General features: G+C 45.0%; 1 protein-coding gene across 1 annotated transcript in view; it reads right to left on the reverse strand.

Moving 5' to 3' along the window:
* CIDEA (cell death inducing DFFA like effector a) overlaps positions 1–25832 on the reverse strand; it is a 234132-nt gene that overhangs the window by 166413 nt on the left and 41887 nt on the right. The window contains exon 3 of the mRNA XM_078687599.1: positions 16407–16553. Within this exon, the coding sequence (XP_078543725.1) occupies positions 16407–16553 (147 nt within the window). The remainder of the gene's footprint in view (positions 1–16406; positions 16554–25832) is intronic.

The raw sequence follows: 25832 nt of genomic DNA on the forward strand, positions 1-25832 counted from the left end.
ACTGGCATTCCTGAATCCACTGCCACCACCATCATGGAGAGCTTCGTAGAATTGCTCATTCGTGACCTTTTTGGAGATGCCTTCACGCCTCTATTCACTGTAGCACTGGCACATCAAACTCTGGTACAGGGACCCCCTCCGGGGGCAGCAGCTCGACCCATAGTTGCACACCTATTACATTTTAGGGATAAATGTACAAGTACATGTATTTATATAGCGCAAATCACCGACCCGGTATCTAAGCGCTTGCTTAGGGAACCCGTCCTGGTATTCCCCTGTGAGATACCCCGGCAGGGTATCCACAAGGGGAAAGCCAGGCATCCCGCCGCGAGGGGCTGTAGTGGAGATTAAGCAAGCTATTGCCTAGAGTCGCAGAGTGTGACCCCGTGAGTCGAGTAGGCACCGGAGCGAGAATTATCGAGTCCGTGGAATTTTTGAGCCCGAGACCCGCCGAGGCGGGGAATCGAACCCTGGTCCACGGCTGATCTCAGCTTCCGGGTCTGCCGCCTCTAACCACTGAGCCACGCTTCTCCACCGATGGGATAAAGACATGATCCTCCACCTAGCCTATGAGAAACTGTCAATAACTGAAAAAACGGTACCCTCTTTTATACATCGGACTCTTTACACCCTCGCGGTTCACATTATTCAATCGTTTTCTTCATGTACCACGTTTCTATTTTTATTTTCTTATTTTTACATTGTATTTGCCAAGTTCAACTGTATTGTAAACATCACACACATTGAAACACGTTTCCCCACCTTAAGATGGCGCTTACGCCAGTCCGCATCGCGTGACGCACACTAACCCGTTTTTGATTTCCACATAAACACACATCGCACGCCCAATGGCTCTCGCGTTAGACGTCCTTCGGAGTCTCAGTAAGATACCACGCTTACGGTAAGATTTAGAATATCCGCAACATCTATCCCGAATACGTGCACACTATTTATTGCGTTCCGAGCAGGAGTGATAACATTTAGTTAAGAAACTCTAGTGATAACTGCTAACCGCCAAACTGACTAGAATTCGGTAGTTTTAATAGAGCACCCGTTTAACATCACTGAAGGTTTAAAACAGCGAATGCACCTAGTCTGTTAATAGCCGTTTCACTTTTCGGCACTCCCGTTCGGATTAACAAACCTGGTCACCTTTTATTTTGTTATCGGTTGAGCCACTTAACACACCAGTTACCGTTTTCCATAACAGGAACCACAATTTGACAATAGAGTTTTCACCTATGTATTAAATATTCACGAATATATATAGTCTGTAATACAACCTTTTTTCTAAAAGAATATTGGTGTCCTCAAAACATAAATTTTTTCATTTTTTAACCAGATTCCCCTGACGAAGTGTCTAAATGGCACGAAATGCATTGGGATTATCGTAAATTGTTGGATTGAATTTGAATTATAAAGAAAAATGCATTGCAATATGTGACTTACAACATATTGAGAAAACAAAGAAAGCTAATAAAGAACATTTATTGGATCAACTTGATTTTTTCAATTTTTGATGTCTAAAACATTTGGATAAAACGATTAACCATACAAATCGCGATTGGGCGATTCAGTTAACAGCGCCGGGAGGGACGAACTCTAAGACTGGAGGGCGCCTTACTCAGCATATCATTTGATCACACTTTATGGTCTACAAAGTGATACCTCCGTGGCACGCTACAAAGTTACAAATTTTATTTTCAAACAGAAAACAAAACGTTTGTGCGCAATCAAACTAAAGATTACAGAAAACAGTCAATAACGCCATATCCTTCTATACAGACTTTACTATTGCTGTCCAAAACGCCAGGCGCCAATTCCTCCCTGCTAAGAGTCTTCTCTAGGAAGTGAACATTCCCTATGCGCTCCTCTATCCCACTAAGCTCCGCATCACGCATGACGGCAAACCAAACTTTTTTTTTTTTTTTTTTTTTTTTACAGATGCCAAGTTGGCCCTCAAGTTTGTGAAAATCCTCACCAAGAAACAAGCATCATCAGCGAGATCGTGGTGGGGCTCCTCCGATGATCCTCCTAATGACACCCAGGCGTACCGACACAATGGCAGGACTATTACTGTGAGCACCAGCTTTAACTAACTCAAGATAAGTGAAATTGGACATATCGCACAGCTTGTTGGTACCTCAAGATGACTGTTGCTTTGTTGGTTCACATAATTGCTATGTGCTAAAATTGGGCTAGGGCCCACCCGGTCACCCTTCCTAGATGATCCAGGTTTCTTTGCCAAGCTGGGGTGACTGGTGGTGGGGAGGGCGCAAGGGGTGGCACTCTGGGGAGGGACTTCAATGTTGTCCTAGGCTACAGTTATGACAGATATGATGCATCATGCCACCCACACCCTGGAGCGGCATCCTTACTCAACACCCTCATGCAAGACAATCACCTACTTGACATATTGAGATGGTCCTGGGGTGAACAGAGAGAGTATACCTGTGTCTCTTCTCACTATAACACTTAGTCGAGAATAGAATATTGGCTTAAATCTTAAGAAGCGAAGCTGTGGGGTGCTGCAGCTACACACCTGGCATGCACACTATCAGACCACGGACCCCCCCCCCCCAGCGCATTCTCAAGGCGCCCTCCCCCAGGGGCACTGCTTGACGTGGTGTTCCGGGAGGAAATACTCACAGACATAATTGCATATTTCGAACAGAACAAGGGCACGGTGACATCTCCATCACTGCTATGGGAGGCATTCAAGGCGGTGCTACGTGGTGCATGCATTTCCAAACAGGCAGGGGTGCTTGGGGTGATACGCACGCAGCAGACTAAACTCCAATGTGCTATACAAGACTTAGAATCAGACTGCAACTAGTCCAGTGATCCAAATACACTGGCAGCTATCTGGGAGAAAATATTGGAATGCACAACTAAGGCCGAGCGAGAAGTGGGAAATCAAGGCAAAATTGGCCAAGCTTGCAGTTATGGAGAAAGGGACATTAGCGGGCCTTCTTAGATGCCCAAGCACCTCCACATATCAAATTGAATTGCTAGACTATGATAACTGCTGTGTCCAGGACACACTTATGGGAACTCTGACCACAATGTCCACTTTTTATGCGAAGCTCTACACTACCACCCGATCCAGGACAAGGCTGAGTTGAGCGTATGCCTTGACACTCTGCAATTGCTCTGGCTAGATAATGTGCATAGGGAATTCCTTGACACGCCCAATAAGGTGGAAGAAATTGTGCAAACCATCAGATCCCTCCAGAGCGACAAGGCACCAGGCCTTGAGGGCTTTACTACCTTTTTCTATAAGTAATATGCCACCCTCCTGGCCCCATATTCACTGACCATGTTTGAGGATTCCCTTAAAGAGGGCATCCTCATCACCACAGTCAGGGAGGATGTAATAGTCTCAATTCTAAAGCCAGACAAGCCTGCCTCCAGATGAGATTGGTACAAGCAATTATCACTAATTATTGTGGATAACAAAATATTGGCAAAAATCCTGGCAATAGCATGTTGCCTCTGCTGTCCAACGTAAGGCCAGACGAGGCTGGATTCATCCCGGTCCACTCAACCTCGCACAATATGCGCACGTTATTTGAGGTCATGCACCACCTTGACCCACACGTGCAAGCAGTGGCTGCCTTGCTTGACGCTACCAAGTCGTTCGATTCACTAACTTGGGACGATCTGTTCCCACTACTTCAAAGGCTGGGACTCAGCCCCACGTTTATTCGTTATATACAATTGCTATGCAGACTTCCAACAGCACGAGTCCGCCTGAATGGGCTGATCTCTGATCATATACCGATTACTCAAGGAACGCAGCAGGGGTGCCACCTCTTGGCATTACTATTCGCCATAGCAATGGAACCCCCAGCTGCTAGCTCAGGCAACACCATGCGCATCGAGGGATTGGTTTCTCCTCAAGAGGGCTAATAATTTTGTTTTACGCAGATATCACACTGTATATATGCGATCCAGAAACAAAGCTTGTCCTGATAATACGGGAAATAATCCGATTTGGGGGCCTTGCGGGTATAAATGTTGTATAAATCCTTGTAAAGCGATCTGATACCCGCAAGGGTCATGTTTGCGCTATATTAAACCTTCAAAATAAATAAAAAGAAATGCTAACTGGGCGAAGCCGGGATAGGGTGGGGGAGGGAGCTAGATAGTTGATGTGGAGAGGTGGGAGGGCATTGATTGTTTGGTCAGAATCTTATGATTGAATGCACAATATTATAACTCTGATACAATATGTTCATGTATGTGCAAGATGCTCATACTATTTGTTGGATGATCTATGTATGTACCATGACCTATTTCTTAAAAATCTAAATATGTTATGAAAAATATAAAAGATATGTTAAATGGGTGAAATCCACACTCTTCCCCCCCCCTCACGGACCACACAAACTCTTTTAGCACCATTCCCTTTGAAGTGGGCTGCAGGCCCAGTGCGGTATCTAGGTATATGGCTAAGCAGAGATACACAAGAATTATGGACAGTTAACTTCGGTCGTGCAATCAAATGGCTAGAAGATAGAATTCATGTATGGTCCAAGCTGCCTCTCTCACTGGCTGGCCGAATTGCCATCGCTAAAATGGCGGTCCTCACAAGTGCCTTCTTGCGACACCTCCAGTCCAGCCTGATCACCCGCCCATGCCAAGGTGGTCAGCCCTGTATCTCCTGGGAAATACTCGCATTACACTTGCGCAAAGAGGGATAGGCGCACAGGACAGGACCCTCTACGCGTTGTGTGCACAAGCACAATTTATACAGTTCTAGATCCACCAGACTCCCTACCAGCCCCATGTTGCAGTAGAAAAAGACAGTGCGGAGCCCTGGCCCCTAACCACATCACTATATGCTCCCTACAATGTGCCTAGAGCTAAAATAATCACAGTAGAATGTGCCAGATGGGCATGGGACGGTATAAGGAAAAGGGCTTGGCTAATGCAGTTATATGCTCCGATCACGCTGAACGACAACCCCATGAGGCCGCCACTACAAGAGAAAGAGGCCAAACAGAGAGCTAGTCACATCAAAATCTATACCTTTTCTGACCTCTACCCCAATGACAAGTACCTACAAGCAATGGCCACCAATACGGCACACCCACCTACTGCGCTAGTACTCCTTCTATACTACCATGCACCTTGCACAACACCTTCCCAACACAGCCTCTGACACTCCCAGGACTCAAACACATCCTCACCACGATGTTGCATCACAATCTGATAACACGTCTATACTCTGTGGTTCAACGAAGCACTCCTTGCTAGAAGGTTGTGTGACACAGACATAGGTCCCGAACAACAGACGCCCATTGGACATTTTGATGTGGACAGCTGGAGATGTGATCACCTAATAGATTCCGGCTGAACCAATTTAAATTCCTACACCAGATATACCGCACCCCAATGTAATTACACAAATTGGGGCTGACTGGTGATCCCAGTGTCTTAGATGCGCAGCGCCACAGGCATCATTTCTTCATTGGGCATGGGACTGCCCAAGAGTAACTGCTTTTTGGAAGGTAATATTCCTGACTATTCAGTCAATAACCGAAACACACATCAACTGTACACTACTTGTAGGCTTACTGGGTTACGTGAAAGATATCCCAATTGACATTCGCAAGCTTACGGCCATGCTGCTTCTCCTGGCCAAGTGTAGAGTAGCTATAAACTGGGGTAGACGGTTGAAGCAGAGGGTAAAGGACTGGTTGCAAGATGCTGCTTATTGCTCCAACCAATTATCGCATTTCTGTGGCATGATACCATCAAGTTCCCATCCTAGAGCCATTTGGGAACCCCTACTTGCTTACTTGAGATCTAGAGACTCTACCGGTTCACTAACAGCACCAACCGATCCCACTGTGGCGCTGTAAGACGATGCACATTACCACTCCTCTCCACATGGTGTAGAGCATCTCGCTCTTCAGACAGGGCTCCGTGTAACGGTTTACAATGCTATTGGAACACAAAAGAAACCCAACTGCCCCTTAATGTGCTGGCATATATTGTGCGATGTAAAATGCACTGCCTGCTCGAGGAGTAGTGGCTGACGAAATCCCAGCCCAAATCATGGTGGATAACATATGTACATATCGATGTATTGCTTTTATTTCTCTTTGCTGTACTTCTTTCTTTCTCACATGCTCCTGGTTTCCTTATGCCACTGACTGTACTTATGCGAGCTGTCGCTTGTAATGCTACCAAATGTTGATAAACAAAATAATAAAAACATGAATGTAATTAATTAAAAGAACATTCTTAAAGAAAGATTTGAGGTGTGTGAATTTTTTGTTAGATATATCATTATCTGAATTCCATAATTTGATTAAATAGGAGAGCGATTTTTATTTTCCAACTACATGTTTAGTCTTATATGCAGTCTTGTTGAACTGATCAGCTCTGTTATGCAGTGTCTGTATATGTTGCACATTTTAAGTTTTAGATGGGTACTTTGTTGTGATTTTTATATATTGTTGAGGAAGTGTCTTTTTTACTTTTTAGGAATATTCATGAATGTAATATGTTTGATTGGTGACGGATTTGTTCATTTGTTTTTGGGTGATTTACTGGACTACTGTACTTGTTAAATACGTCCTGATAAAGCAATTTTTATTGTGAAACACATGTTGGCGGATTTGTGCTTAAAAAATAAAGTTATTAAGAATATATTTTTCTTAATGACCCTTGTAATTCTTTCCGTTCATGAAATTTTGATTTTGTGGTCCTTTGGCAGCAGGCAGGCACACCATGAGGGTGCAATTTTTGCCGGTCTACGTGAATCTGCACCAGATGTGAATACATTTCATACCTTAATTTATTAAAAACTACTGAACGGATTTGCACAAAATCACAAAAAGCACTCTTTATGGGTAAAGACATAGGTTGATGCAAAATGTGGTGCAATTCTGTTTAACGGTTTGCGGAAATTGCATTTTCAGACCCTTCTTTCATCCCGCCCCCTGCTTGACGGATCACCCCGAAACCGTCAAGGAAGGAATTGAGGCAGATGAACTTTGGGGGGGGAGGGGGGGGAGTTTTAGGAAAATGCCACTGTGTAATTATATATATATATATATATATATATATATATATATCTCAATTCCAAAGTGGCCCACTTTCAGGCTCCCGGGTGCTCTAGGGCTGTGCGTCTGAAGTATGGCAAAGCCACGCCGTGTTGTAAATCAATTCCACTTCCCAAAGGGCATTCCTCGTGCACTCTTGGATTCTCAATAAGCGAAGTCCACACACTCCGTGCAGTTTAGGTTATTTTACTTCATAACAGCCCAGCCAGCAGCACAACTCGACGTGTTTCGGTCTCACAGAGACCTTGCTCACGAGAGTGTTGTGTTTGGTATCAAAGATGTTGGAACCATAACCCAACCGGTATGATTCCATGCACTGTAAAGCTCTGCCGGGAGGCCCTCACTGCTCCCAGTACCGGTCTTTTAGACCCAGACAGCAAACTATGGCTGCTGCCGACCAGAGACATGATTCTGCCCTCCTGCTGTTTAGCCAAGCTTGAGCAGGGGTAGGCAGGAAAATAGGCTTCCTGTCACAGGAATGTGTGACCACCTCCCAGACAGGACTTAGTGTACTGGGACAGGGTGTGGGCTCTTGCCAGCACCACTAGACTGCTTTGAGGGACACATTTGGTGCCCACTTGCATACTCCAGTTGGAACAAGTTTAGGGAGCAGTTGGCTCTAGCTCTGGTGCAAAACTGGAAAAAGGACAGGGGAGTAGCCTCCCCACTGTCCAGCCCCTCCTGTGGGAGGGACCGCTGAATCGTCCCAACCCTTTCCTTAGGGTCCTTAAGGGCTTAACTGTGGGTGGTTCCTTAGATTCGATGTGGGACAAGATTCAGACCTGAAACCACTTCACCCTCAACTGTCTGGGCACTTTGGACTTCGTTTAGTTCGCTTTGGGAACAGAGACTGCAACTGGGAAGACTCCTGCTGCTCCTGGTCTCATCATCCTGCCATTCTTCTGCGTTGTCTGTGCTTGTGCTCCATACAGGTTCTTCACAAGGTCCGTAGACATCCAAGATTCCCGAAGGAATTTCCCTTGGAATGAATGAGTCACACCCCTGCATCTGCAGGCACCGCAACAAAGCTAACCGGTCTGCTGTTCCTGAACTCCTACGGACTCCAAAAGGTTCAGCAACATAGGTGGTGGTTCTGCAACTCCCTCAAGACCTGCACTGTCTTCACAGCAAGTTTGAAGTCAGTATCCCTCGTCGAAACCACTGGAGCAGTATCCCTGTGCAGCGCATCTACTTGCCATTGCCAAGGCTTGTTGACTCTCTCCTCCAGGGATCTTCGGGTTCCAAGAAGCTCTTGCCTCCAGCCTCTACTGCAACCAAGATCTTCATCCTCACCACAGTCTTTGCACCGTGGGCCTTCCAGATTGGTGAGCTGCTCGCGGTCCTCTTTCGACTCGTGCCTCCGGCCTGTGGGTCCTCTGGAGGGTCTTATTTTGCTCAATTGGGCTTCCCTGCTTGCTCAGGGCCTGCTCGGACTTACCTGCTCTAGGTGAGTTACTTGGACCTTACTGGTCCCGACACTGCACCTTTTTCGCACACTGCATTTGTGGCCGTTGCCAAGGCTTGTTGGAGCATCCAGACACCGACCCTCTTGCCCTTGACATCCGACGTGGGACAGCACGTGAATGGCTCCTAGTCTTCCACAGAGTAACCTGGCCCACACAGCTGCATCTCCAAGGGCACCATCAACTCTCCTGCATCTCCGACATAGGTGGGCATTCGTCTTCTATGCCTCCTGATCACTCCTGACTGGTATAGACTCTGTACCCTGCGCTTGCAGGTACCTCTCATCTTGAATCCACTTTCGGGTTCCACCGGACTCTTTCACCTACTTCGCCAGCGGCATCTTTACTGAAGTCCTCCATTGTGGTCTATGGTGGTTTCCAATGTTACTTCGCAGCTATGCACCCAGCTTCCCTGGAGTAGGTAACCTGGTTCCTGGGGTAGCACGGGTGGGGTGACTCTCCAACCTTCCAACTTCCAAGGGGTTTCTTCAGGGTCGTCTGGGAAGGGTCATTCTTTAAAACTGCACCACGACTTACCCATTGACTTAAATTGAGCACGAGGTCATGTTCTCACTCTGCACGAGTTCCTGGGTACTTACTTTGGGTGGTTTGTTGGGTCCCCAGCTCTTCTAAGGCTTCTGGGTAAAGACGACATAGGTTGTGGTTCACATTGTACTATTTGAGTATATGGTTTCGTCTCACCCTGGAGACCACTGTGTATTTGTGCTACTTACGTGTTCTAATATCAAAGTATTGTGTGCATTGTGGTTTTATCTCCGGGTAGGAGATATTGCAATGTGTTAATGAGTGTTTATAATAAATACATATTTTTATAACTACACTGTGTGGTTCTTCTTCACATAACCTACACTATGGGCCTGATGTATTAAGAAGTGCTTGTGCTATTCTTAAATAGCAAATTGTCCGGATTCGCTATTTAAGAATCGCAAAATGCAATGTATGTAGGATTTGCAAACAAAATTGTGAATCCTACAAAATCCTTAATAGTGAATCTCAAATTGTGATTCGCTATTAAGGAATACCTTCCCATTCTTTCCTACGGGTCTAAAGGCCCATAGGAATGAATAGGTTTGCATTCGCAATTTGCGAGCACCAAATAGGTACTCGCAAATTGCGCATGCAATTTCAAGGGTGTAAGGGTGCCAAAAGGACACCCTGTTGCACCCCTGAAATATGCATGTGTGCACTTGTGGCGCACATACATACCCTAAGGGTATGTATGTGTGCCACATGCCACTTAGAAAAATGCTAAAAAGTGCTTTTCTAAAGGAATTAGCAAATTGCGATTCCTTAAAGCCAGGTCACAAATGTTTCTTGCTTTCTGCATTGCATTTAAGGAATCGCACATTGCGCGCAATGTGACTGGCAACATTTAAAAACAAGCATTTACAATGCAACGGTTTCGCCTTTGCAAAAGTTAGAGCTATTGGCATTGTAAATGACAACATTTTTATTCATGTGTTGGTTTTGAAAACAGATAAATAAATGGCATTGTCATTTACAATGTCAATAGCTTAATCTCTCGCAAATGCCACACACACACACACACACACACACACACCCACAGAACGCCAGGCGAAACCTAAAAAACATTCCTAATTGTGTGCATGCTTGCTTACCTCTACCGGGCATGTTGCAAGTTTGGAAACAAACGTTCACAAAAACAACAACTCTATGCCTCATCATATCAATCACTTAGGCAGTTGTGTATCAACTTTGATTAGTCCCGGACAGACTTGTCAAAAGGTCCCCCACGACAGTCTTGTCAAAAGGTCCCCCAAATTGCTTCAAGCCTCTTCCCTTGCTCACATCATCTCTTGAACAAACAAGGGAGACTACCAGTAAGAAGAACATCTTGTTATCCCAATAACGATAAAGAAACAGCCCCATGAACAGATATAAACCAGGAACGTCCTGAAATACTGCAGAGCGCAGCCTTTCACACATCCTTCTCTTTCTCTGTAATCTGCCTAACTCTGATGCAGCCAACTTCAGTTATGAAGGCATGTCAAATCCTATGAAGTCCTAATACTCAGGAATGTCACAAGTTGGGTTATGGAGGTAAAGACTAGTTTTACTAGGCGGCCCAATTCTGGGGTGGGGTTGCAGGATACCTCGGAGGAGCTGTGCCAAGGCAATCAGGAGTTTCAACTTACCCTGGGTGCAGAGAATGTGGCTGGTCATATTGACTTTGAATTTGTACACATGACAAGCTATAGGTCGCAGTAAGGAGGGCTCAGCTTAACTGAATGACCTACTTACACAACCACCTGGTGAATTTTAGAGCTCTGGCAGTGTACCTTGGTATTAATGGTTGTGGTATATAGGGCTGCTGTTAATTTTCAGTAGCCTTAACGACAGTGTGTATCTTGTCTAAGACCAGTTCTTCTGTATTAATCATGGTGGTTTTGTTGCCTATGCAAAACTGCCAACTTCTCAGTTTTGGGGACAAAAAAGTTCTCTGGCTGCTCCCAATGAGTTGGGCCTTATGTTTCCAAAACAATAGGGTTCTGGCTTGCCGCTGATGTTTGGAGCACTCATCTTTCTAAACAGTACATAATTAGGAGGCTGACAGAGCCTTCTGTTGGAATTACCATAGAGTTCTAGTCTTGCTCATAAAGGTTAAGGTCTTAAGTGTTTTTGAATGTAGGGTGGTAGCGGGGAGTGCATGGTGCCCTATAGAAAGGCTGTAAAGTTGAACAACAAAGATGACATTTAAGGCTGCAGTGACATGCTACCTTTGTGTGGACAAAGGCTCAGAAGACATGGTGTATGTAAAACGTTGAATGGGGATGGTGTGAGAATGTGATGCATGTAACATTGGGGCATGTGTGCTGGCTGAAGCCTGGCAGTTAATTACAGGTGGAGGGGGGAGCCTTGATAGAGCCAATAGACTGTGGCTATTAACAAGGGACTATTAGAATAAACACAGTATTTTCTACTTAATAGCCTCATGACTCTTCAATACGAAAGACTCCCCCTTGCAGCTACAAAAGAGCCATTGTATCATAATTGGGGCCGGGCATGGTAAACCAATGGCTAAAAGGATTAACAACTGCAGGGGAATATCCGTCCGAACTGGTACAAAAAAAAATATATGAACGCAGTGAACAGAAAAGTACAGTATTGATATCAGCAAACAAACAATTTGAGCAGCTGCAGCGTTTACCTCCTTCGTGTAAAGAGATAATTCCAAAGACGTTGTCTAGCCTACACTTCAGTTTCCCCACACCACTGACAGCGTGAATGAAGAGGCGTTGACATAGGGGGCGGGGTTAGGGAGGGGCGAGAAGGAGGGAGGAAGGATGGGAGGCGTGCAGGAACAGGACCTCGCCACGTTTTTGGAACAAGCCTCAAAGAACCAGTGACAATCCTGCCCACACCCACCTCCGTGTTGTAACAAGTCTCACCGTCACGCACGCGAAAGAACAAAACACACTGCTACGATAAAACAGCCAGATAAACGATTCCAGAGCGTCGCATATCCCAACAAGAACCAACTGTTCTGTCAACGTAATAGCAATGAGTACCGCTCGATCCAATAAGAAGAAACATGCACCACACCAGCCTCAGTAAGAGACAACAGCATTTAATGGCAGCTCTCCTCAAACAAGCCAGGTCTACTTAGAGCGCGTTCCTTACCTCCCGCCAGACTTAAAACCAGAGTTCCTCTGCTTTTACCCGCGACTTAACCGGCTTCAATAAGTGAAGGCAACAAGTCAGGTCCCGGGCCGCGCTGTGATTGGCTGACGTCACGGGGGTGTCCCGGCCGGCAGCCAATCACAGCGCGGCCCGGGAATGACGTCACGGGGGTGTCCCGGGCCGGCAGCCAATCGCAGCGCGGCCCGGGACAAAGGGGCGGGGCTTAAAAAAAGCACCAGAAACGCCCCCAAATCGCGTTTTCGTGAGAAAGCGCGATTGACAGCCTCTGTCTCCCAATGGCTAGTCTCCATTTATGGAGCTAGCCAATTGGAAACAGAGGCTGTCCTAACCTCACTACTAAAAACAAAAGATTTCGACTGGGAGGGGCTTTGCCCCTCGCCAAAAGTCGAAACCTAACAAGCATTTACAATGCAATGGTCTCGGCATCATTAAAGGTAGAGCTATTGGCATTGCTCATGACATTTTTTTTTTCTTTAAATCATAAATAAATGGCATTGTCATTTACATTGTCAATACACACCACTCTGCACTGCACTCACCTGCACTGCACTCGCCTGCACTGCACTCGCCTGCACTGCACACTCACTACTCTGCACACTCACTACTCTGCACACTCACTACTCTGCACACTCACTACTCTGCACACTCACTACTCTGCACACTCACTACTCTGCACACTCACTACTCTGCACACTCACTACTCTGCACACTCACTACTCTGCACACTCACTACTCTGCACACTCACTACTCTGCACACTCACTACTCTGCACACTCACTACTCTGCACACTCACTACTCTGCACACTCACTACTCTGCACACTCACTACTCTGCACACTCACTACTCTGCACACTCACTACTCTGCACACTCACTACTCTGCACACTCACTACTCTGCACACTCACTACTCTGCACACTCACTACTCTGCACACTCACTACTCTGCACACTCACTACTCTGCACACTCACTACTCTGCACACTCACTACTCTGCACTCTGCACACTCACTCTGCACTGTGCACACCACTGATATCATGGAATCTTCCACCACACTTTCTAAAACTCTATAGTCCGAAGCATAATAGGCACAGAACCAAAAGAAGGGTAGACATTGCTTAAAATAATCTTATTGTATTTATGAGAAGCAAAAGCGAGACTGTGAAATGTGCTAAATATCAGTTTGTTACGAATCAACAGAGTGGCGTTAGAGAACCAAGAAATAGTAATTTAGAATCCGGGTTAGAAGGAGTAGTAATCACAAGCTGAGGATCAACGGGCACGAAACAGCGTAGTGGGCGCGCAGGAGACGCAGCGTGAGCGTGCACATCAGCTGAAGATCGCCGGAGAAGACACAGAGCCTGCCTGCTGCCATGACTGACCCACTGCGGAGGGAAAGAGCCCGGTGAGTGGGGGTAGAGGGGGTGGGGGTAGAGGGGGGGGCGGCAGAGAGGGAGGGTGTGTGTGTGTGTGCGTGTGTGTGTGCGTGCGTCTGCCTGTGTGTGTCTGGTGTGTGCCTGCCTTTGTGTGTGCGCGTCCACAGACCCTGGTCGGCTCGTGCACCGCTCTGTACTCCCTTGCGAGCTTACTCGGCGACAATAGTTCTCGTTGCCGAGACCTAACAAGAGGTGAGGCCACCATATTTTAAGTGAAAGTGAGATGTTGCGGCTTGCAGTGAATGTTTTTTGAAAATATAAAACAGCTGATAAAGCGCAACGTCCAAAAACAGCTATAGCCAAGGAGGGGGGAACATCAACTGTAAGAGGGGTAGTCTTCATGGGTGGTTACAAAAGTAAAAAAGGAGGGACTAGTGACCAGATTAACCAATGAAAAGCAGCCATTTACAAAGGAGAGTAAAAGGAGCCAATTAGGAAGACGGGTGTTGCTTAATGTCTATATCCTGAATACAGCATGTCTCGAAGACACAGAGCAAGCACTGCCTAGGCAAGACCTAAAAAAGGGATCAATGATAGGTTTCACTTTGCTCAGAGGAAACATATTTCTGTCTGAACCAAATAGTAACCCCAGTATCAGGTAAAGAGATCCCTAAACAAAGTGAAAGAAAGGTTGTCATGCTCAGGATGGAGAAGTATGCCTGCAAGGAAGCTACCCTCTTGTGTAGCAAAACACAAGGTGTCCAGCACGGAAACTGAAGAGAGGTGGGACAACAGAGTGTTGATAAGTGCTACAACAGGAAATGATAGCCAAGACAATATCGATAGCAGAGCCCCTTTACAAAGAAAACGATGAAGGGGAACAAGCTTTGTCCTGTGACAGATGACCAACAAAACACATCGCCTGTAACAGGACAACACTGGTCAGGGAATCACCACAGAACACCTCTAACTTTGAGCAGATAACTTATTATATCCCTCAGACTAACTAGGGGGCACAACTTTGCGAGCTGAAGGTTGGTGGTTTCACACTAAACGTGCACTGCTGAAGCTTTGTTTGCCAGTTTTATAGGCTCTGGAGAGAGCTTGAGAGTGAAGAAAATGAAGGGTGAGCAGACACCTACAGTTGTCCACATGCTTGCCTAGGAGAGCTCAAGTCACCACCAGCTGTTGCACAATTCCCCATCACCTTGATAAGCTTCCACCCCGAGCTGTAAAGCCTGTGGAGAGTCGTTTCAATGAGCATGAGAACCCGTGGTGTAGATACCTGGACGGTGTTGATAGCCCTCTAAGGGAAAATGGTGCAACTAATCTGATGGCTGTGGTAAAACTGTTCAGAAGTGGCATTGTGCTCAAAAGCTGAAGTGATGGGCATGGAACCCTGGTCACAAGTTCCCTCCCTCCCTCCCTGTGGTGACAGGGTGCAGCCCAACCACTCCTTATGCCGTGGTCCACAACAGTGGCATTTGCGCTTCACAGCCAAGAAACTTTGGTCCATTAACAGACATATGGTACAGGAAACCTGAAGGAATTCTCTTCAACCATATGACTAGAGATTACAGCATGGAAGGATTTTGGTAACAGGAATGAAGTCAAAAGGTCAGTACTCTGTTTCCAAGGAAGCTTCCGAGAGGAAGAGCAGGGCTTGTGGGCAGCTAATTTATCTTCTAATCCCAGGGGGCAGTGATGAGTGATTCACACAAGGATGAAGAGAAGACTAGGTTGACGGGGGGGGGGGAGTTCTGATACTCTGAATGTAGAAGCAGTGCAAAATAAATGGGGGTAGAATAAATAAGATGTTGCAATGAAAGCCAGACTTGAATGAATGCTTTCATGGGCTACCATAACTGAAACATCTTTACACATGGTGGAAAGACAATCTGATGCACTGGGGCAATTCATGCACCACGAATACCAAGGCCTCAAAATGTCAAACGTGCACAGTGGCCTTGTACTACAAACAAAGTAGACTGGAGAAACTTGAACACAAAGAAAGACGCCAGCCTTAGACTGACTGGTGAGCCCGCTATTGAGGAGTGTAAAAATTCAAAGAACATCTGCAGGCTAAGTGACTATCAAGAAGTATAAAAGCATTTAAACTACGAATAAGAGGGCTAGTGAGAACAGATATGAGCCTGGGCACCATTCACACTGTACTGCCAGATGAATCCTTGCGAGCGATGATATGCAACAGTTTTCTAAAAAGGAGGTTATATGCCAGATTATGTTGGATTTCCCCACATTACCTTGAGTAGGGTGGGGAAAATGAAAAAAAGGATGCAGCAATTGTGAAAGTCTTTTACTAAAGTGGGAAACCCACCTCAGTATTTTATTTCCAGCAAAGTTGACAGTGGTGGTTTATAGGAGAGACTCTTTGCTTAAGCAATTGGATGCCGCGGAGCCTGAAGACATGTGTGACTTTTCATTGTGGGACAGAGTCCCAGGATATGAATTGGTTACACTTTTGATGTGACATAAGGGTGTAGCTTTTCTTCCCCAGACCTGGGCTTCGTTTGGTATTTCCACCTCTCACCTTCTAAGGGACACCTCCAGCTCTATTTATCCTTAAGAGCAATTCCAGACAGTTTCTTATTTTACATTTTGGAACAAGGAACGTGCACTTAGGTCCTCGTGCAAACCTGGTTAATGAGTACTTGTTTTTTTAATCCTGGGGGTCTGCTGACCTTGTTTTAGGGACATGACTGCTTCCAAAATGCTAATAAAAAGATTCTGTAAAAACAAAGAAAACAACACGTCTACTATCAACAGGAAGTAAAATAAGGTTTACTTGTGTCCACATGTAGCCATCTTCTAATAGCAGGAAGTGCGTATTATCTTCTAGTGACTGGAAGAATTCCTCTGTATCCACCACAGTGCCATCCTCTTCGAGCACTATCGTAACCAGACTGGAGGTAATCATCAACGTATTTATAGCCTGCACGTAGAAGGAGGCACCTGTTAGTTTCTGTAACATGAACACGTTACTGTAGCAACTCATATGAAGCAAGGGGAGGAAAGGAGCACGCAATCCATGCAAACATCTTGACATTATCATTCCAACTCAATTGAGTTACAATGGATCACATTACCAGTCCAGGAGAAAATGAATTAAAATAGATACATTCCTGCAACAGGCACAACAAACATGAAATCCTTATGGGTGGGGAACGAGATAGCCTGCAGCGGGTTATTGTTGGAGATCTTTAGGAAAAGTATAGCTACAACTATGCACTTAAAAAGAAACTCCAAAGTAAACCGCGCTGCAAACATTTACAGACACAACAGTGGCTAACCCCCAAACTCTTGGGGAGATTATTTCATAAAATAATTGATACAATAACGTAGGAATACGGTCTAGTGATTCTAGATGCACATTCAGGGATGAATATATAATATATTTGGGCTTGCAAAGTGGGAATGGCCTATTCATGCATAGCACTCAGCATAGGTAAACCTTGGACTTTAGCCACCCACGTCTCTGTAAAAATATGTTAAGGGGCTAACTAATGCGAGCCACATATATAATGAAACTTATACAAGGCAAACCGTCCAATCTTAAAAACAAAAAAGTTTATCCTTGGAGATATTTTACACATACTCCCTAGAGGCTATTGTTCCATCTCGCTCCACCCCATAATGAGACCTGCCAAGCTGAACATTAAAGCCATATTAAACCTTATGAAAGCCACTCTACATTGTGATGGCTAAGATGATATTTTGAACAAAAAGGTTTGAGTGATTCTCTTCTAAACTAAAAGATCTTTGCTGAAAGAAACCAGAGCAAAGTTCAAGCTAGCGTGCCTCACATACAAGGCCATTCACAATCAACCACCTGACTACCTAAAAGCATCTCATAAAATCTCTGGTCGCATCAAGAACTTGTGCAGAATCGATATGTTCAAAAGTAAACAAAAGAGTGATGGCTGGAATGCATGAATTAATTTCAGGCACTGGTAATTATTATCATTCTTTTGCCCATGATGCATCAGATTTGACCAAGCAATATGCAAATCAGTTTTGGTCCTGCTCCAAAGGGAGCTGTCCAGCACGAACTGCCAAGCCAGGTCCTCTCCGAAATCAGGCAAGTCAACAACGGTTGCGCCCTAGTCAGGACTCTTCATTCAGTTGCAGCTTGGCTTCAGCCACAGAGTGAGCACAGGATCCACACCTGGGCATACTTGTTACATTTAGGGTTTCACCCTGAAGATAACAAAAATGTGGAAAGCTTGAGTTAATCTCAGCTTTTGGTTTGATGGATATCAATAAATGTAGTCTAGAATCCAATAGATGCAGTTCCTGCATAGTTGTGACAGTCCTTCTTTGGTACAGCTTCAGCCATATGGAACACACTAACCGTTGATCCAAGATGCTCTAAGGACCTCCTACAATTTTACAAAGGACTAAAAATGTATTAGCTTAAAATCTAAATTAATCTTTTTTACTAACCTGAAACTTACTCTCCTACTATCGGTTACTCCTTCAACTCCACTTAATATAACCAACTCCACAGAAGTAGCCTCCCCAACCTTCATCTTGGCTTGTCTTCACAACATACATCAATTCTGTTATTTCTCTAAGCTTAAAACCTTTTACTCTTGATCGCTCACTTAAAGCTCTCCATTCACTATCATAAGCCTAACTGTTCGTTGTACTTCAGTCTTCTTTAACAACCCTACATATCTTCCCCTTGAACTCCATGGAACCATCCCGTTCTCTATTCTCTCCCTGCCTTGTGTCCTACTTTACCTCCACCCAGGCTATTCATGTAAATCATGGCTACTTCCTACATGAGGTCACTCCACCTTGCGTTTCTCTCCTTATTCACATTTATCTAAACCCACTCCCTTATGCTTAAATGCCTATACTTTCTGCCTCACTCCTTTTGCTTCCCTCTTTCTTATCCACAACATTTAGCATGCTGTTCTTTTTCCGCTGTTCTTTTCCCCCATGAACGATATTGAGCATAGTTTGAATGACTGCCATTATCTTTAATTTTATGTCTAAATTGGTTATATCTTTAGTAAGTTTTTTTGTTCGAGAACAGAATTCACATTTAGGATACTTCCGATTCGGCAGTTTTGATAATACCGTTTCTAAACAGGTTACTTGCTGGTCGTATGTAACAAGTTAAGCTAATCTCACCTATTATTCTGTTGTACAGTGTTCTTACCATTTTATAATAAAAAAAGAAGAAATAAAAATAAATAAAAAACTAATGTGACTGAAGAACAGTATATTTTCTGGTGTACGTATCTTTGTATTGTGCTCCGATGGTAAAAAATGTTGGCAGCTAACAGAACAATTGTGCTATCAAAAGAAAAGCCCTGTTGAACAAAGCTTTTGACCTAGGGACTTATCCATTTAAATTGAGACAGTATAAGAAGGGGGTGGGGGGTCGACCCTTCTTCCACTGACCATGTCAGTGGGCAGCCGGATGCCTGCCCTTTGATGAAGGAGCTACAAAAATCACATATTGTATGGCCAAAGGTGGGAGGAAATCCAGGCTTGGATAAGGGAGCTACAAAATCTACATATTGTAAGGGCAAGAATAGAAGATAATCCGGGCTTTAGTCTTTAGAAAACAATAAAAGCAGGAAAGTCAGTGGAAGATATAGACTACACTCCTTGGGAAACATTTTTTCCGTAAAAGGTGGGTGCTCCCTCTTTTTAAATTCTATTCAATAAGTTAAAATGTTAATGCGGTTGCTTCATGCTATAGAACATCTGATCCCTACATCTGTACCGAAGTAGCATCATATACCTGTGGCAAGCATGATGTAGCAGAAGGAAGGGTTCAAAGACTTAACTAGAGTGGAATGCCTTTATAAGATAAGTCGAGTGATAATGAAGGGGAGTATTCCCAGCATGAACACCCCACCAAAACTAGTCTGTCATCACCAAGGTTTGAAGTCATTAAGGACAAAATCGAAAGCTCACCAGCACGTAGGGAGCATATGTCCACCATCTGAAGGATGCTCTAGAATTGAATGAAACAGAACAGACGAGTGCTCAACTGCTCCACCAGTAATAGATGAAGCGATGCATCTACAGACTTCTATGGGAAACACAAGGATCTTATTCAGAGTGAACAGCGAGGATGTAAAAACAGTATAATCTACAAGAAACTGCATGTCTCGACAGGCAGGCAAAATCAGACTCTGAAATCACATTGTTGGCCTGTAGATAACCCAGAAACATTAATAGTTTATGTGCAATGCCTCCAGATATGGAGGCGTGTCACATGGATGCACTTTAAACTGTGGTTACGACTGCAGTCAATGCATCCAAAAGTACTAGTGCTTTTTAGGCCACAATGACCGATATGTCACCTCTCTTAGGGACCAGAAACCAGAGCACCTTATGGTACAGGAAAAAGCCATCTTGGAAGAATAACAAATGTCATCAGAGCAAGTGACAAATGCAGCCTAAAGGATTCTAGCATCTACTCACCATGGCTGTTGTTCCCCAGCAGGGGTGACCTAAAAGCAAACATTTAAACCCAAACATCCAGATGTGCTGTACAATAGACTAAAGCTCTTTGTCAAACATGTCGACTAGATGCTTAGGTCATGCCGCGAGTATGAGTCAGAAAAAAACGTTTTTTATATACAGAAGCCAAGAAAAGCTATCTCTTTCTTTTACAAAACTTCGTCAAGGAGTTGAAGCAATGACTATTTCATTTATATTCAACAATAGCTAAACCACCACCTGTATGGACATTGAGCAGCATTTTGTGGAAGTGGATGGCAGAACAATACATAAGGACATTATAGACTTAACCTGGAAGACAGCGTTATTGCTGACAATCAAATATCGAAATATGAGCTTAACCATTAAAGAGAAAGCCTAGGATTCCCTCAAGAGTTATTAAGATGGCAAACAAGTTTGTCATAACAGATTTTCATCTAATTGGTCGGTTGCAAACATTCTTGGCAGCAAATCCCATGCAGAAAAGGCATTTCAATCTTTGGATATTAAAAGAAGTCTCACATTTTACTTGGCGAAAATTAAATGCTACAGAACAACAAGAGTTCATAGTCACCCTCAAGACAACATCCTATCTCCAAACAGGGCACTGCAAGAAGGTTCACCATTTGCTTTACTCCAAGCCACTCCACAGCAACCCGCTTATGTTGAAGAAGAGCGATTGGTTACTCTACAGGGAACGTGACTGCTACAGTAGCAATACTCTAAGGAGTGCCCCTCCAAGTCATGAAGTTGAAGGGTTTTGTAAAGCGCTCTACTACCAGGCGGTTTCTTGGCACTATAGAAGGAACCTGAAACTGAAGGAAAGGGAGGAGGGGTGTAAGAGGAGTAAGTGTTAAGAGGAGTAGGCGGAGGAATAGAGATGGGTCTTCAGAGCTACCTGAAAGTCAAGGTAAGAAGGAGTAGATCTGATAGCCAAAGGAAGGGCATTCCAGAAGAGTGGAGCGAGTGTCGAGAACCTGGAGCCACCCGATTTCTTTTTGCGGAAGCGGGGGACCTGGAGAAGGGACTGGGTAGAGGAACGGAGATTTCTGGTTGGAGTATAGGCAGTGATTTTAGATCTGATAAATGCAGGGGCAGTGCCGGCTAGGGACATGAAGGTCAGGCAGCCCATCTTGAAAAGTGAGCGTTCCCTGATGGGGAGCCAATGGAGGGCCTTGAGCAGGGGGGTGGTGTGGCTGGATTTGGGGAGCCCTTAGATGAGGCGCGCCGCTTGATTCTGGATGAGCTGTAGGCACCGGCACTCATAGGCAGGGATGCCCACATAGAGGGCATTGCCGTAATCTAGGCGAGATAGAATCATTGCCAGAGTGATGATTTTGAGGGCTTCGGCTGAGAAGTAGCGTGAGACTTTGCGGATGGTTCTCATGGACAGAAAACGAGGAGACCACCGAGCTGATTTGGTTGACTTTAATACCCAGGGTTTTCACAGAGGCGAGGGAGACGGGGGAGAACCAAAGATAGGGGGCCAGTCATCTGCGAGCTCCCCCCACATGATAAGCCAGACACCTTTTTAGGTCTCGCAGAGAGACCTAATGCCGTCCAACCACAAAGCTGACTTTTACGATGAGGATTTTCAACAGTTCACGTGAATCACGTGACCACAAGCTCCTCGTGCACGAGCTTGCATTCGATCATCAAAGGCAGCCGAGTTGCAGGCAGCCCACCCCCTCCCTCTCCAGCGCCTGCCTTCCGTGACTCGCATTCCATCATCAAAGGCAGCGAGAGCTTCAAAGGCATCAGATTCCCCGTCCACTACTGCACGCCGCCCACTGCTGCACGCCACACACTGCTGCACGCCACACACTGCTGCACGCCACACACTGCTGCACGCCACACACTGCTGCACGCCACACACTGCTGCACGCCACACACTGCTGCACGCCGCACACTGCTGCACGCCGCACACTGCTGCACGCCGCACACTGCTGCACGCCACACACTGCTGCACGCCACACACTGCTGCACGCCACACACTGCTGCACGCCACACACTGCTGCACGCCACACACTGCTGCACGCCACACACTGCTGCACGCCACACACTGCTGCACGCCACACACTGCTGCACGCCACACAACATCACCACATCACTCAGGGACACCACCACATCACTCAGGGACACCCCCACATCACTCAGGGACACCCCCACATCACTCAGGGACACCCCCACATCACTCTGGGACACCCCCACATCACTCTGGGACACCCCCACATCACTCTGGGACACCACCACATCACTCAGCACCACAATAGCACTGTCCTGGTTTGCTACCAACAAGCATTGCCATAGTCAATAGGACTCGCATTAGGAAAGTGTAAGCTATTGGCTTTGTGAATAACAATGCTATTAATTTTATTTTCAAAGCCAACACATATTAAAAAAAATTGTCATTTACAATACCAATAGCTAACACTTTCCTAATGCGAGACCTATTGCATTGCAAATGCTTGTTTACTAGGAATTGCTGGTAGACCCGCACACCAGAAACAAACCAATTGTGCAACATGCGGTACTGCAACATTCTATCCACTACCATGAGTCCTTTCTGCAATCCTTACAAAGTACTGCTCAATACATTTGATGAAAGTATGTTAATCAATGAATGATCTAACGGTAGGAAATAAAACATTATTTAGATTTAACTTCAGTTATGCAGCATCGGTATCTTCATAGCTTCATGAGTAACTGTCTCACCTCCAGCTTTTTAAAAGAGGATCGAATGAGTTGTACCTTAAATACTTTCATTCTGCATAACCAGTGCAAACACTTCAGACAAGTAAAAGAAAGTCTTATACAGCCCACACTCAAGAAAGTCTCTCTACAGAGAGGAAAGTGAAACAGAAAAGAGGTATAAGTGGGACTATATACAGCAAAAAGGTGGACAAGCATTGGCATAGCCAATAGGTCTTGCCTTTGGGACCTGCTACATAACTAAATACTTATAAGGTCCCAAAAGCGGGACCTATTGGCTATGCCAGTGCTTGTTTTTCTCAACTTGGCCTGAGCATTACCCGATCCGGATTGTCTGCCATTGTAGCCCCGCCCCTATTGAGTAACTTTAGCCACGCCCCTTCATTTGCCAGGTTTGCCCCCCCCTAGAAAAATTTCTGCGGACCCCCATGCTCCTGCTCCCTCTCCATCCTCCCCCTTCAGATGCCGTGGAGTTGTTTAATCGCAGCTCTCTTCGCTCCCCTCCCCTTGGGCTCTTGCCCAAAACAAAAATGCACTGCAATAGGTCTTCCATTACTAAATGTTTGAGCTATTGGTGTTGCATTATTATTTGCAAAGCCAATAGCTCTAACTTACAGTAATGCGAGACCTATTGCATTGCAAAGGCATGTTTATTTTATTCCATGGGAGCGCAGTCTTTTCTTTTTCTCCCCACTTGTTTATTTACTCTGCCTACCCCTTGTGCTCTCGTTCCACTCCATCCCCACACTTGCCCCCGATGTCCCAGCCATGCTCTCTATTACTCTCCCGGTGTTCATGTTTTTACATTTTATTTTATTTATTGATTAATTTTTTATGTGGGACGAGAAACTGCCAAGTGCTGCCGGACTACTTGCTTCTTTTCTCCACTTCGCATGTATTTGTTTTTCAGTTTCTTAAATATTTTAAATTTACCTGTTAACACACCCATCCACCATTAACCACAATGCACCAAAGCACACTCGATCACTATATCTAAGATCCAGTTTGTGAAACAATATACACTTCTCAATTGCAACAGTTGTAGGAACAGCTCCCTTGTAATAGGTTTCCAATGAGTCCTCAAGATGTAGTCCCAAGTACAGAGCTTCAAAACAAATTGTTTCAGCCACACTCCAAAATCAGGTCATTTCCTTTTATTTTCAAGACAAGCGAAGACACAGCAGCAGCAGACGCACGTTTCGCCCGCAGGCTTAGAGATAAAAAAAATTGGCGATTAATTTAATTCCTGTAGTAAGAATATCCAATATGAAAAACCGGAAAGTTTTGAAGCAGTAAGAGAACCCTGTTCCCAATGGGTGAACAGGCAATCTAATACCGTTACTGTTGAAACGAAGAGATATAGAATTACGGGTTCACGAACAATTCCCCGCTGCCCATAGCATCCAGATAATTATAAAACGGACCTCGATACGTCCAGATACCTGTATAAAGACGGTCCCAATCCTCATGGCCGAATCCAATAATACCCTTCTACCATGTTTAAACTGTGAAATAAAAATGGCACTCTATGTCATGATGCAAGTGCAAACAGACATCACGACCTACACATTTTAGTGTATTGTGAAGGATGCATGCACATCAGTGGCCTTCTTCTAAGAGGCTTTAATAGAAAACCTAATGCAAGATTGCCATCCATGAATGTGCCTGCTTCTTGATGCATGCATTTGCAAGAGATTGGCAAAAAGAATCAGCAAAGCCAATAACTTATCCTTTTAGAGGCAAAACCTATTGGCTATGGTAATGCTTGTTCTTCATGCCACTGGATGAATGATGGGATAGGAGAGTGCCGATGTAAAAAGCGCATGAGTAAATAAGAGCGTGAGTGAGTGGATGACACTGTAGATGAAAAGCATGTATTTGAGGTATACAATGCATGAGCGAATGCTTACTTAAGCAAGTAAATGAATAAATTAATTAATGGGTAAAAAGAGCGGGTGGATGAGTGAGTTGATGAGAAGAGGATGAGTGCATGTGTTTGTTAAACAAAGCGGTTGAATACACTGCTGATAAATAGCTAAGAAGATATCATGTTTCAATGGCTACATAAGTGACTATGTGCATGAGCGAGTGGGAGGATGAGTGAATGCACAGATGACATTGTTACATAGGAGAAGTAAGAAGTGAGTGAGCCAGATACATCGTCGATAATACCCATTTCATTGTCACATGCTCATGCGGTCTCAATATAGTAAATGACTGGACATTGCATGGTCCTTTGGGGCTCCACACGAGGGCAGCTCCGTCCCAGGTTATCCCTACACATCCTTTTGCTAGAGGCCTCATGGGTAAAAGTAAATAATTGATATCCTCTAACAGACTCTGATCAAAACACTTATTATGACCTGCAGCCCTGCCATTAGATTGCGTGAAAGATGTAGCCACGGGTGGGACTCAACGAGAAAGTACAAAGGTGGAAGAGATGCCTGTGCTCAACAATGTAAAGGTTGTGCTACCACTCTGAAGCGTGCAAGGCAGAAGTAGAAGTGAGCTGCTCTTTTATTAACAAAAGATCTGACCCTGCTACGGTAGCCTCTTAAACAAGCGCGCCCACGCTAATGAAAAACAGATTGCCTCTGCGCGTGGCTGCTGACTCCCGAGAGAAAAACGCTCTGGGAGGGAACCTTTTAAAAGAAGCTGGGACAGCCACACGCCTTTGGCCAATTGCGTAATAAAGCCATACGCAAAGGCCAGTGGCGTGTGAGCCCCACATGCACAAGCTTTCACGAAAGCTGAAGCGATTGCAAGAGGTCATTTTCCTAGTGCAGCGCATGCGCTGCATTAGGCTTGACCTAAACATGAGGTGTAGTTTAGTACACTATAAAAAATCTACTTCCAAGTACAAGTCATGGAGGGCGAAGTGGGTAGGTGGCTGGTCAAAATGGGTGAAATTTTAGATAAATAACTGGCGTTGGCATTAGCCTAGGGATCCGAAAAGAGACTTGAATTTTTCTTGTCAATCATCTCAAATTGCCAGATTACACGCTGATAAGAATTGCAGATTAGAATTGCCTGA

The sequence above is a fragment of the Lissotriton helveticus genome, chromosome 4_1, assembly GCF_964261635.1.
Source record: "Lissotriton helveticus chromosome 4_1, aLisHel1.1, whole genome shotgun sequence".
NCBI classification, from domain to species: Eukaryota; Metazoa; Chordata; class Amphibia; order Caudata; family Salamandridae; genus Lissotriton; species Lissotriton helveticus.